Source organism: Vidua macroura, chromosome 1, assembly GCF_024509145.1.
Source record: "Vidua macroura isolate BioBank_ID:100142 chromosome 1, ASM2450914v1, whole genome shotgun sequence".
In the NCBI taxonomy this organism is placed as follows: domain Eukaryota; kingdom Metazoa; phylum Chordata; class Aves; order Passeriformes; family Viduidae; genus Vidua; species Vidua macroura.
This window is the reverse complement of record NC_071571.1, coordinates 25,035,130-25,048,990: the sequence shown is the minus strand read 5'-3', so window position 1 is coordinate 25,048,990 and position 13,861 is coordinate 25,035,130. Positions and strand designations below refer to the sequence as shown.

Genomic DNA, 13,861 nt, shown 5'->3' with positions numbered 1-13,861 from the left:
GTGTTTGCAAACACATATTTTGGCATATGTATTTTGAGATGACAGGTAAAAATCATTAGGGGAGGGAGATACTTTGTTAATGTGAAAGTCTGGGTTTTCCATAGTCAGAGGCTTATTAACATGTTTATGTGGGAAAGGTGGATAGTTACTGTGACTCAGCTTTCGCAGACCATGGCCATGCTTCCCATGATCCAGCATGCCATTGTGTTGAATGCTGTAGGGATAGAAAAAAGAAAAATAAATAACATACTTTCTGTGTTTCAAGTAGGAAAGTGTTACCTTTTGCCCAAGTATGTTCTGGAATGCTCCTGTTATTTTTGTTAGTTATGGGGAAGGGTTCCTGACTACAGGACTTCAGCTTTTCTTTGAGTCTCACCATTTATAGCCTTTTAATAACTTTACTTGATGTGTGTGATGTTGTTTCCCTTGTGCAGGTGTCATTTGTTCTTTTAAAGGTTGTAGATTGGATCCATACATGCATGAAGATTCATGCCCACTCCTACACCCTTCCCAGTTCTCTGAGCTGCTGAGGTGTAGCATTTTGAATAGAGCTGAATAGATGGAATTGATTATAAACAGGATCTTGAAAAGTGAACTTCTGTCTTCCAAGAAGAAAACACAACACTGAAACAAACACATTTACCTGCCAGTTATTCCTACATAATTCCTGTTGTGCAATAATCGGTCAAGACATGTAATGTATAGGAACTTTTCTCCAGCACGTTTCTTTACTTGCTCATTCACAAGCATGGAGTCACAAATTACAGATTACTCTAGCAACAGCTTAAGATGCTGCCTATAAACTTTCCACAAGTTTATGGGGACTGATTGCACATAACTAAATTATACAAATTTTTGGGGTTTATTATTATTATTATTATTATTATTTTTTGTAATTAGTAGTTATTTAAGAGCAGGTCATTCTGGTTATGATACCTCTATATGGCACTGCTCCAGGTCTGCTTTCTTCAAAAGGCAGCAGGTTTTTGTTTATTGCTGCAAACAATCTTGCTCACTCACTGGGACCTTGTGTTGACATCTAGGAGAGAAAACTATGCAGAAAACTTTTTTAACATTGTTCAGGGTGTCCTTGCCATTGTTGGTTCTGTAATTCATGAAGCTGTCAGATAAAGCATGGAATGCCTCTTTTTAGGTCTCTGTGTGTACTGTATGATGTCAGGTGCGGTTGAGGATTATGAAGAAGTTCCCTGGGAATGCAGCATCATACCATTGTTTTGAATCTTTGGATTGCAACTTTTCATGGTGGAAGCACCTCTTTAGGCTATTATAGCTGCTTTGTGCTATGGCAGGGGAAACTGAGTGTTTGGGTGGTGGTTGGGGTCTGAAGCTTGAAGCCAGGTGAAACCAGGAGTGATTGTCTCCATTAAGCTGTGAACTGTTGGGAACCTTGAGCACCATGAGCGTGGGTACCTTGGAGACGCTTGTAACTAACTTGTATGCTGCATTCAGAGATGGATCTCTCGGAGCTCACTGTTGCTTTGCACAGCTGTGAGATGATGCTTCCTGAAGGTTCCACCTCCTGAGAGCCATGGTGTTAAATGGCTTTTTGTCTTGTCACCTACCCATTGCTTCATCCTGGTTAAAATACATACTTTATGCTAATAACATTGAGTGCCAGGTAAGATTCATGCTGCCCTAATAGTCTGCCAATTCTCTCTTATAATTTTTGAATGATAACATGTCATTCAGTATCTTCACTGTCTAATTTCTTCAGAAACTGCTTTCAATCCTGCAGTTGTTACACTGGAGAATTTTCCTATCCTTTGCTTCTTTGGGTGAGATGAATGTTTTTCTGCTAGATGTAAGCCTCTAGAAGACACATTGCTGGAACTGAGATGACTGCTTTTGAAAGATGAACATGAGGCAGTTGATGTCTTGAGCTTATGGTCAATGCACTGGTTGTACATTAGCATTATTGTTGTAACAAAACATGCCCTGGGAGAATCAAAAGGGAAAGTCTGTAATCTGGGCTGAAGTAGCAACCAAATATGTTTTATCAGGTTCATAATTAGATATGACTCTGTTTCTGAAAGGTGTAAGGAAGCAAAGTAGCAGCATTAACATCTATAATCTTATCCATCTATGATGAGTGGGAGTGGGTATTTTTGAAAAATACTCATGACTGGATAAAAAATGTCACTTGACCATTCCCAGCAGCTCCTTTGAAAATAAACTTTTCTTATTGAAGGACCCCTAATGTATCTTATGTAGAATTATTATATTCTTCAAGTGAGTGGTGAGCTTCAGTTTGCTAAGATACACAGGAACATTTAATGTTGCATAGTGGCCATCACAATGTAGCTCACTTGTGTATCTTTGGATTGCTGTCCTGAGTAAAAATGTGTTGTAGAAGAGCTATGAGACAATAGGAAATATTACTGAGGGAGAAATTACAGTCACAATATGGTAGTACTTTATGATGGATATATAGTGATTGGACAACTGGGCTTTTTCTGATAGTAACAAGTGAAAAAAAAATTCTGTTTTTAACAAAGTTTTGGTTTTAAGGTTCAGTTTCTTACTGTGATGTTGATTAATTGTGATATCAATTGTGATATCAATTGTGATATCAATTTTGTTGCAGGAATGATAGCATTTGTATCCTTGCCCTAGTCTGAAGAATGACTACAAATAGTCCAGTTTGTTCCTAACTCCATTTTCTGATAAGTGCTTAAAGTTTGGAATGGTTTGTATTGGCCACAGTATGGTGCTTTTTCCTTTAGTTAAATGATTTTGCTAAGCAATGGCAATGCCTAGCTATTTTTACCTTTGTATTGGAGTAGTTTTATTGTCCTTCTGTTTTCCAGGTCTTTAATTACAAAAATTATACAAGTACACACTCTGAAAGTATTTTTACATAGCATTGATTAGCTAATCTTGGAAATTGTAGCAGTTTTTCTTAAGATATGTACTACTCCCACCTTGGTTTCTGTACCTACTTGGAAGTATTGGACAAACCGGACAAGGATTTTCCTGTGTGTATATAATCAGTAACTGTGTGTTGGTCCCTGATGAGTTTGTGTGCAAAAATACTATGGTTCATTGGGAGTCTCCTTGTGTGAGACCCATCTTATGAACAAGCCATCTGCATTTTCTCTGGGACTTTGAAAGTAGGATCAAAGCTAGAAGGTAATTGCACAATAAAGTAGGTTTGTTAGCTTCGATGCACTTGGGGGAAGTGAGGCTTCCACCTCCCATGGTGCAGAAGACTGGGAATTGCCCAGAGATTTATAATTATGATGAAGTAAAGATGGATGTGAATAGTTTTGCTTGAGATATGCTGTCTTTGCTAGCTAATAAATTAGTTTTGTTTCGCCAGTGTGTGGGGTAGACTCAGCAAAACTGTCTAGTTTGAATAGTGCTTATTCTGCATCTCTTCATGCTCAACCAGTCTGTAGGATATGAAAAGATCCTACAGAAGATTGTTGATAATTGTCAATAGCATTCATTTATCTTAGCTTTGCTAGGTGTTATTAGACAAAGGAATGCTGTAACTGCTGCTTAGTGTAGGGTTAGACTTTTGCAAAGTGTGGTTGAAATGTTTGACTGTGAGGATCAGAACTGTTTTTAGAAAAGAAAGGTTTTTGTCTGAAGGCTGATTGTGCTTAGACTGATCAGGCTGGATGTACCTACCCGCTTGGTAGTTATCAACTTCTCTTGCAGTTCTTCTTACTCTAAGCCTTTGGGCAGATATGCCAAATGCTATCTGAACTGTATTTTCCTAGGAGAAATACTCGGTTTATGGTTAAGGAGGTCTGTTGAGAAGGTTTTTGATCTGTGTTTAGTGCCAGCTGTCCTTGCAGCTGTCTGATTTTCTGCTTGGTGATCTGGTCCACATCTTGCTTGAAATCTTCAATGTAATGTCAAGTTCTGCGTGGTTCACTTTCCACTGTAGATCACAGTCAAGTTCTTTTACTGTAGAATGAATGGCAGTTCTTTTGCTGAGGTGACAATATGCATGTTGGACTAACAGAAAATGCTCATTGAGGCAGCTGAAACAGGAGACAGTGCCCTGCACAGATGCTGATGCAGAACACTTGTAACTTAGGATATGGCTATGATGATGGAAAGCAACCAAGGAGAGTTGCTAGGTTAGAAGAATGATTATATATTTTTATGGTAGTATTAATCTAAATATGGAAGAAATATGATTCTCATCTACATGAACAGGTTAGTTGTATTAAAATAAAAACTGGAGTGTTGTCTTAGCATAATACTTAAACAGTATTAATGGGTTTCTGGTCTGAATTCAGACTTGGCCAGTAACTGTGCTTTAACTGGTTTCCGATATTCCAGTCACTCATTTAAACCAGAATGTAAGGTCAAACCCCAGTTTGATCTCCTTTGGAGTTGCACATTTGAAGTGTATATGTATACTTTTAGCCAGAAGGAAACATTACAATGATCTAATCTGACCTCTTACATAAACTGGGCCACATGTGTTTGAGTCTTACAGGTGGACTCAATAACTTGTGATGAAACTAAAGAATACCCCTACAAGACATAAGGTTTCAATTTTAATTTGAGGTCTTTTAGTGGTATGACACACATTGCATTTCTTAGTTGTGTTTAAGAATGGATGAACTTCTGAAAAATAATCTCAACACAAGTTACAAGAGCTTGTGGTCACTTGTTGAGCCTTTCACCAAACATCTTTTCTCGATATGTGTCTGTAGATGGTGTTCTCTAGAACTAAGCAGACTGAGCTCACCACTGTCAGCTCTGCCACAGCTCTGGCTCTCTACTTGGAGAAGGACAGCTGTTCAGCATCTTACCTGCTCGGTGTCAGGAGGTTTTAAAGATACTGAGGTGTAGGAGGGCAACCCTACCTCTGTTTTTTCTTCACATCTGAGTGGTATTCAGACTAAACCAAAAGAAAGAAAGGATATGAGGTGTTTATCTCTTTATCTTTGGTTAGGACTTGCTGTTGTTGCAATAAACTTTCTGGAATATTGTAGCAATTCCCAAGTATTCCTGGATCATAGTCACCTTTCTGCTCTATTCAGACTGTAGCTATCAAAGTGATATTTGCCATAAAGGTGAGAAGATGAGATATTATTTTTTTTGCCATTAGATTAATGTTATATTGACATTAACTAATGATTTTCCTACTCCTCTTTTTCTCTCTTGCCCACCCATGTTGTTTTTCTTTACTGGATGGAGCACACTATGTTATTAGTCTTTCTGTGTCTTTTGATACCATGCAATCTTTCACAACCTGTTTCTTCTACCTTGTGTATGACAAATATATTAATACAGTTGGTTGGAAATGTAATATAATCTTTGACTCTCAGTGGATTCTGTTTTCTTGTGTTGTACAGTTATGTTTTTATGGAAAAATTCTACATTTAATTTTGAGTATGGAAGTGAGACTGAAAATGCATGTCTCTGTAAATTGAGCATAAGTCAATAAGGAGAAAAGAGGTCTGCTGGAGAAAATGGGCTGAAATTAAGGTCAAGGTGCAAGGGAGTCTAAAGAAATTATGAGCTCCAGCCTGCAAATCAGTCTGTGTTACTGTCTCTCACAGAGCTTTCCCTTTCTCTGTGCACCCTTTGTTGAGTGTTATTGCTAATGGGAGGGACTCAGCATTTTCAAGCGCAGTTCTTATATTGCCTGTTCTGTCTCATTCTTCATATAAATTATAACACACATGTACATGCAATATGTTGCTAAAGACTTTCAGGTGTATACCTTAGGAATGAAATTTCCTGTTGATATTTTCTATACATTATCCCAGTCTTCCCTGTAGAGTGTTCTAACTTGATTATAGTCCTGTACTTCAGTTGATGTACTCTGTTGTCTCCTGGGATTTTTAGTAATAAATATTGTTTGTTGGAGGGCTTTCTTCGCTGAACCTTACTTAATAGAAGTTGCTACTTTGTTTTAAGTGTGTCTGTTACATAGTGTTTCTTTGTAAACAGCAGTGACAACATTATTTCACTCAGATCTCTTTTATCAAATACCTTCTCGTGCCACTAGAGAGGTATTAGGCCTGCCAGCTCATAGCTGGTTTTATCTTTATGGAGAAAAGATGGACAAGTCTTTCCAGTAACAAAACATATCACCTGAACCCAGTTATGTGAGAGTCAGTAAATACCACCTGAGCTGACTGATGGAGAAACAGCTTTTCATCTGTGGGTCACTTTTCATCAAGCGTGCTACCTGTCAGCTTGCAGTCTGTTGGCATCAGGTTACTTAGCCTTTCAACTGTTGACATAACAATTTACAGAATGGTATGGAAAGTAATATTTTGACCTTTTCTAGAGTGGGAATCTTCTAGTAACACCTGTCATCAGGATCAGTTTTTATGGCTGTGTATGCAGCTTCAGCCTTGCCTATAGCTGGGTATGGATGGAAACCTGAATTAAATACTTCTCTTAGCCACTGGTATGGCTGCATTAACATCAGTCTTCCTGAGGTTCTCATGTAATATATTAGAGGCTCTTTTCTTCAATTGGGATCAGATACACCTTTCAGAAAGCACATTGGTAGATGTCACATGGATGCACCAATTCACACAGTGTTAACCATGCCTTTCCTCTCCTGTATGCTGGGGAATGGAAGAATGAGGAAGTAGACTGTGGGAAATGGAGAAAAGTTGTAGTATGCAGCCTCTGCTTGGGCTGTTAGTCTGCAGTTCTTCTATGCATTCATTGACCTAACCAACTTCAACCTATCTTTCAGTATTGACAGTAAAAAACACCACTCAAATTCTCCTATAATCAAAAGGGGGCTGAAAAATGGTGGCTGGCCTGTGAACACATCTCCCAAGTTTCTCAGGATTGTTAATATCAGTGAAACTAAAGGAAAATAGTGTGAGTTCATGTATCTTTTTCTTTTTTTCCTCCCTTGGTTTCTTTAGGCTTAGCTTTCTCTGACAGTATAAAATTTGAACTTTAAGACAGATAAAATATGATACTGATTCATATTTTCTGGCTAAAGGTGTTTGAAGTGTCTTTCCTTTGCTTGTGTAGTGGCAAGGTTCTGGATTGAAGCACCATAGAAATACTGCTATTTTTTTCTTTCCAAAGAGTTCCCAATTGCTCTAGATGATCAGATTTTTACAGATGGGTTAAATTAAATCTCTGCTCACAGTGATTACATTTAGGACAGCTTACATTTTAGAAAACATACATTTTTATATTCTTAGCTTCACAATTACACTTTGATTTTTTGCAATACTTTCGCACAGATTTCTGTGTAGACACAGGATTGGGACTCCAGCTGTGGATTTCGTCAGTTGAACATAGGTGTGGTTTTTTCCTTTTAAAAAATTTCTAGAATTTTATAAGAAACCTTAATCATACATTTTTTCTTAAAATACTCTGGGTTTTGGTTTGGTTTTTGGTTTTTTTTTTGGTTTTTTTTTTTTTTGCATGTTTTTGTAGGGTTTTTTATTGTCTTTTTTAGTTTCTAAATGAACCATCTAGGGTGAGGACAAACTTACTGAAGATTCATCATTAAGTGTACGTGTGAGGATATAATGCTGTTGTACAGACTTACACAGACTCCTTCCATTTTCTGCAGTAGGCCAGTATGTTTCTAGAACTGCATTGGGGTCGCATTTGCCTTTACAGTCTACCATTGCTATAAAGAGTTAGGAAAGTAAAGTAGTGTTTTATTGATAACATTTCTGATGTTTAATTCTTAAGTGAGGGTAAGATTGTCTGTCTTGTCCTTTGGCTGGTTATTCCCCGTTACATTATTTTTTTGAAAATCTGTGATTGCTTGCAAATTATTTGTTTTTTTTTTTTTTTTTTTAAATTTGGAATAGATTGATGTTCTGAAGTGACTTGTCAAATGAGAGTTATTATGTTAGCAAGCGAGATTTTATCAAGGTATCCTGAAGAAGGAAAGAGGAGCTATAGTAGGCACAGACTGAGGGGACACATCCACTTACTGCCAAAAGCAGCAAAAGGATTGTATGGTATATCAACCAGGATAATACTGATGGGCTTACTCCATAGTGGGTTGACTATTTTTCAGTGTTTTGAAAAAAAATCTAATTTGGGCTTGTGGTGATAAATGTAACTTAGATTTTGGTTTGAACTTGCTAATTTGATCTGCAGAAAAATCTAGATACTCTAGATACTGCTTTCTGAATTAATCTCATTAAAAAGATCTACAGTGTAAGTTTATAATGATGTAATAAACCAAATAGTTACATTGAAATTCAGTTTTTATGGAACTGCTTTCTTGAACAAATTTGTGAGTTGTTCTTGCCATTTATCACTTATGGACTGTGTATGGTACTCTGAAATCTTTAGGTGAAAGGTGCTGGAAGTGTAAAAATCTGTGGTAAAGATAGTATAATGCTGAATCCCAGCAAAGAGGTGTGCTATAGAGATGTGATTTTTGAATGTCTTTATGACTTGTTAATGTGTGCTTGTTTAAGAGTTGCAGGGTTGCATAACGAAAGCAGAACAAAATGTTGAATAACCTTATGTAAGTGTGAAATGGATAAAATGAGCATGGCCAACTAAAGCAGTGCCTAATTTATCTAAGGTGAACATTTAATTTCATCACTCATTCTGTTGTTTGTGTTCTTGTTTTTAAATGGCACTTTGACACCTTTTGTGTAAGCTATGCATATTAATGTAATTGTATTTACTTGTAGGTGGCTCTAACCAAAAGAGCTGATCCAGCTGAGTTGAAAACAATATTTTTGAAGGTATGTGTAAAATAAATATTTTACTCTCTCTGCTTAAATTTTTCATTATCTTTTGCTCCATTATTGCAGCATACAACTCTTGATAGTTTTTTTCCAACCATTAATCATTCACCGTATTATTACCATGTTAGACTTAAATACCATTATCAGAATTGAACAATGCTCACCAAGAAGTCAGACATATTTCTGAGTGATTACTGTATTGACTCAGAAGTATTGCTATCTTAGAAAAAACCCACATTGTTCAGAGAATGTGGTAGGAGTTTCATTATTGTTCTTATATGTGGTAAAATGTTCATGTAGACACCTTACTGTTAGATGATTTGGTAAACTTTCTTCTTCCATCCTTGCCATCCTTTTTTCCTTAGGGTTATCTCTGCTTCTGTTATTTGTAGAAGTGTTGGGAAGATCACCTTGTGAAGTGGTGGCCATATTTATTATTTAATTGAAATTCCTTCTTTCTTGGCCTGCTGTGGAAAGCATGCAAGTAAAGACTCACATACTTGCTTACATACTTGAGAGAAATGTGCTTTAGTGTTTTGCTGAAAGCTGGGAGGTGATTCTCCAACCCTGCTCTGTTCTTGTGAGACCCCACCTGCAGTGCTGCATCCAGCTCTGGGACTCCCAACATAAGGAGAATGTCAACCTGTTGGAGCTAGTCCAGAGGAGCATCGCAAAGATCATCAGAGTGCTGGAGCACCTTTGCTATGAAGACAGACTGAGAATTGATATTGTTCAGCCTAGAGAAGAGATGGCTTCAGGGAGATTTTGCTGCAGCCTTTCAGTACCACAAGGGAGCCTACAAATAATCTGGAGAGGGACATTTCACAAGTATAGGGACATTTTACAAGAACATGTTGTGATAGGACAAGGGGGAATGACTTTAAACTGAAAGAGAGTAGGTTTAGGTAAAGGAAGTAAGGAAGAAACTCTTACTGTGAGGTTGGTAAATCCCCAGAATGGCTTGCCTAGAGAAGTTGTGAATGCTCCATCCCTGGAAGTGTTCAAGGCCAGATTGAATGGGGCTTTGAGTAACCTGGTCTAAGGGGACATGTGTGTGCCTGTGGCAGGGAGGTTGGAACTAGATGATGTTTAAAGTCCTTTCCAACCCAAACTATTCAGTGATTTTTTGAAACTGGCTTTCTTTGACCCATTTCCTAAATTTAAAAAACTATGTCTAACCTTCCTAAGATTCATTAGTCCACTATCTGGGTAAGTTTGTATTCTGGTATAAAAAAAAAAAAAAAAGAGTAGAAAAATTAATGGTTCTGAAGAATAAGTATGAGGTAGATGCCACACTGCTATTAAGGAGCTGTTGTATCTGAATTATTTCTGTGGAGGTGTTGAGGGCCTGAGACAGCTCATACCTTTCCAGTTTCTTCCCTCCATATTTGCTCTCCAGCATCATGCCCCACTCTCCATGTAGTTCTTGGTATTTTTTCCATTGTCCCTTGTGAGCTATTATTAACAATATGTGTAGGTGTCACAATGTATGTTGCCTGTATTTATAGTTTTATTATATACTGTCAGTATTTATAGCTCTGAAATGAGATTTTCAGTTGAGAAAGTCAGGATTTAACTTCTTAAGTCCTGGAACTTGTGTCTTTCAGGAGATCAAAAAGACTCTTGCAAAAGAAGGGGTTATGTGGTTTACAGAGGAACATACTTGAAGAGCAGGAGCACAGCAGCAGAAAATGCAGACAGGGAGTAGACCACTGACCTGAAAAGATAGTAGCATTGAGGAGGGAAATAAACATTCTAGAGAGAATCCCAGTTCTTTCTGGGCTATGAGGTAATCCTCAGCTGGAGAGTGGGGAATTTGGTTGGTTGGTTTGCTGAGAATAGTGTGAAAATTGTTTCCTACCTGCCCATGGATATTCATCTCCCTTACATTTCTGAAGATTGTAGCTCCCTCAACCTTCTGATTTGGTGGATTGGATGGGTTGTAGTTTAGCACATTAAATGCCACCTCTGACTTCTTTTTCTTCCTCTTTTGCTTTCCCTTCCACTTAACAGAAGGGATCCTGGTAAAGAAGTAATGAAGTATGAGCTAAATGTTTTGTTCAGTGTATTGCAGAATTGTCATGCTGCTTACTCCCAAGAAGGAAAAATGATGAATAAATGTGCTATGTTGTTTCATAGTCTACAGATGAGTGATGCCAGAGTGTTAATAAAACTTCTCCAGACTATTTTGGTGAATTAGTGGTGAATTAAGTGGTGAAGCCAATACAGTTGCTTCTGCAGATTGTGGAATGTGCACTTAAAAAATAATTTGACAACTATTCTTTCCTACTTCAGTTAAGAATTAAAAAATATGATTGCCATTTAGGAATGGTACCCACAGTATAGAAATAAATGTGAAATGATCAGTTTAAATGCAGTGGATTGCAGTCAACTTTCAGCATATTTAGTATGTCAAATCCCCAATAGAATGTTTGCAAATTTTACTTAAAAATGGGGTTAAACTTGTTATTACTTGACTATGTAAAATGTGTGTAAATAAGTTACCAAAAAGCCATTAAGTACTATGTATAATATCAAATTCTCTGTGGGTATAATTGTCAAAGGGGGGGGGGATAAAATTGTAAAGAACCCATTTTTAAATGTTGCTCCTCCAAAACAAATAGAATTGATGTTTTTTGTTTTTTTTTTTGTTATGATAATTTCCAAGAGTACTTCTAAGTCTTCTAACATAACCCCTAAGAGATTAGATTTTAGTCAAAGTGATCAAGCTGACATTTTTCAAGGTCATTTTCTATATGTAGTATAGAGTACGTGATTGGATTTCAAATACACTTGAGTAAATCACAATGACAAGAAACAGGGGGACACTGAAACCTTGTGCTGTTTTCTGTTATTGAGTGCCTTAGCAGGGGGTTAGCCTGGATGAAAAAAAAAGAAATGTAGAAGCATAGGCTGTCTGACTTATTTGATTTGTTTCTCAATAGCAGCTGTGTTAAAAGTTTCTGAGACTGGGATTCTGAAGGATTCTGTCTTTCTGCAAATGATTACATTGAAATCAATTGATCTGTTAGTTCTTATAAAAGTATACAATTCAAAATTCCTTGCAGTGTAGCAGCTAGAAAGCATGTGTTAGTGAAACAGGAATCGTTTAGCACTAACCAATATATAGATGCCAAAGTGAGTTACGTTTTATTTGGTTTGCTTCTCTGAAGCCTTGTTTCTTGAAGATATTGCTGTACCTGAAAATGGTATTTCTATTACACTAGAAGAAAATAATCTACTTACTGTAACACTTTGGCATCCCTCTGAGAGTTATATGCCTACAGCAGGTATAACGGTACACTGCAGGCACCAATATGAAATGTAAACTGGCAGTTTTCGTCCCTTAGCAGAGCTATAGTAACGTGAAATAAAATGTGTGTTTGAAGTACACTACAAAATAGCAATAGGCATCTAATTTATTTATTGCTTTAGTGTGGATAATGCTCTGTGGGAAGATGCAATTATAGTTTATCATCCTACCTTGCCTTAAAAAATTAAAAAAGAGAAATTAGCAGTTTCTTTCCTGTTGTCAGTGCACATTTGTTATCCCAAGATAGACCTGTTTTCCTTAAAGCTAACACATGGTTCTGCAAATCTTGCCTGGGATTTCTTTTCCTCTTAATGATTGTCATTATCCTTTTTCTTTTCTTAAAATACAGTCTTCAGGGTTGATTTCAATTTTGATGTTCTTCAGAAAATGAGGACTTTAAAATTTGAGGGATAACCTAGCAATGAAGTGGTAACAAAGGGAATTTTATTTATTTATTTAGATCTTCAAAAATGTTAATATTACTTTTATTTGTAACGTATTATGGGAGGCCTCCCCTGGAAGCAAATATGCTTGGGTCTGTAAATAGCTGTTTTCTGGAGTAGTATGCTAGTAACTCTGTGTAAAGCAGGGATAAGGTATGGCAGGTGTTAAAATTCTTTTCTTATTTCTGCAGTGTGCCGAACTGTCAAAGTTCGTGTTTTGCTGTTACATTTTATTGCAAATGCTATTCTTTGGCCTCCTCTCAGCACTTCAGCCGAGGGGAAGTATCTGTAGCTTCTCCTTTCCTTAAGGAGAAACCTCCATGGCTGGAGGTGATGCAGTAGAGTTCTTCAAAACAGCACCCCCAGGTGGACATTCCTGCAGGATCATTTGCTCCACTGGCATGTTGCGGGTGTCACCAACCCTGCCTTCTCATCCTGAAGTAGAATGGCTAAAAGAGGAGCCATTTCACATAAATAAGATATGCTGCAGTACCCTACTGCTGTCAGAGTTTCAGTGGGCCTGAGATGCCACATATGTGCTTGCAAATGTACTTGTGCTTCTACTTCAGAAATATATTTGGTGCTATGGAGCATTTCTAGACTACTATGGAGAAATTGTTGACGTCATAATCCAAAAATCGTATGTCTGCCATTTGTAGTCTGGGAAGCTGAGCCTTCTGCTGCTTGAGTACTCGCCTCTTACTCTTTCCTGTTTGGGTCTAAGCTGTAGGTCCACTGGAGCAGAGCTGTAATCTGCTGTACCAGAGGCCTGCTTGTGATTGGAAACTATGGGTGGTGGTAATAAATGCCTGGAGAAGGATGTGTTGAACCACTAAATATTGTATTCATTTAACAGTATGCAAGTGTGGAGAAGAATGGAGAATTCTTCATGTCTCCTAATGACTTTGTCACACGGTACTTGAAGATAATTGGAGATGGTTTGCCTAATGCAAACACCGTACAGCTCCTTGCAGGTGTGGTGGATCAGACAAAAGATGGGTAAGTGTTTTTTTGTGGTTTTGGTTTGGGGGGTGGGGGGAATTTGTAGTTGATTGGTTTATTTTTTTTTCTTTTTCTGTTGTTCACTTAAAAAATACAAAATCATTTTTTCAAACAGTCTGATCCTTGGGGGGGGGGGGGGTTGTTTTGTTTTGTTTTCCCCTGCAGATCCATAAAGGAATACAGTATATTTTAAGTGAAAAGAGTAGAAACATGGTTTTCAACTGCACTTACCATTTAGTGGTGCAAACAATTTTCTGTCTACTATGTATTTTTAATTCATGGAACCTTTCATGTTTGTTGGCTGGCTCCCCTAGCTCCTGCTTTTCTTTCCTTCCCTGAGTCTTTCTGTCTCTGTTTACTTTATGTATCTGTCACAAACACATTCAAATAGAAATCCAAAATAAGTT

General features: G+C 37.4%; 1 protein-coding gene across 1 annotated transcript in view; it reads left to right on the top strand.

Annotated features, from left to right (window-relative positions):
- Window positions 1–13,861, top strand: part of SLC25A13 (solute carrier family 25 member 13) — a 99,207-nt gene that overhangs the window by 15,329 nt on the left and 70,017 nt on the right. Inside the window, exons 2-3 of the mRNA XM_053990590.1 lie at window positions 8,640–8,693; window positions 13,309–13,451. Coding sequence (XP_053846565.1) covers window positions 8,640–8,693; window positions 13,309–13,451 — 197 coding nt within the window. The remainder of the gene's footprint in view (window positions 1–8,639; window positions 8,694–13,308; window positions 13,452–13,861) is intronic.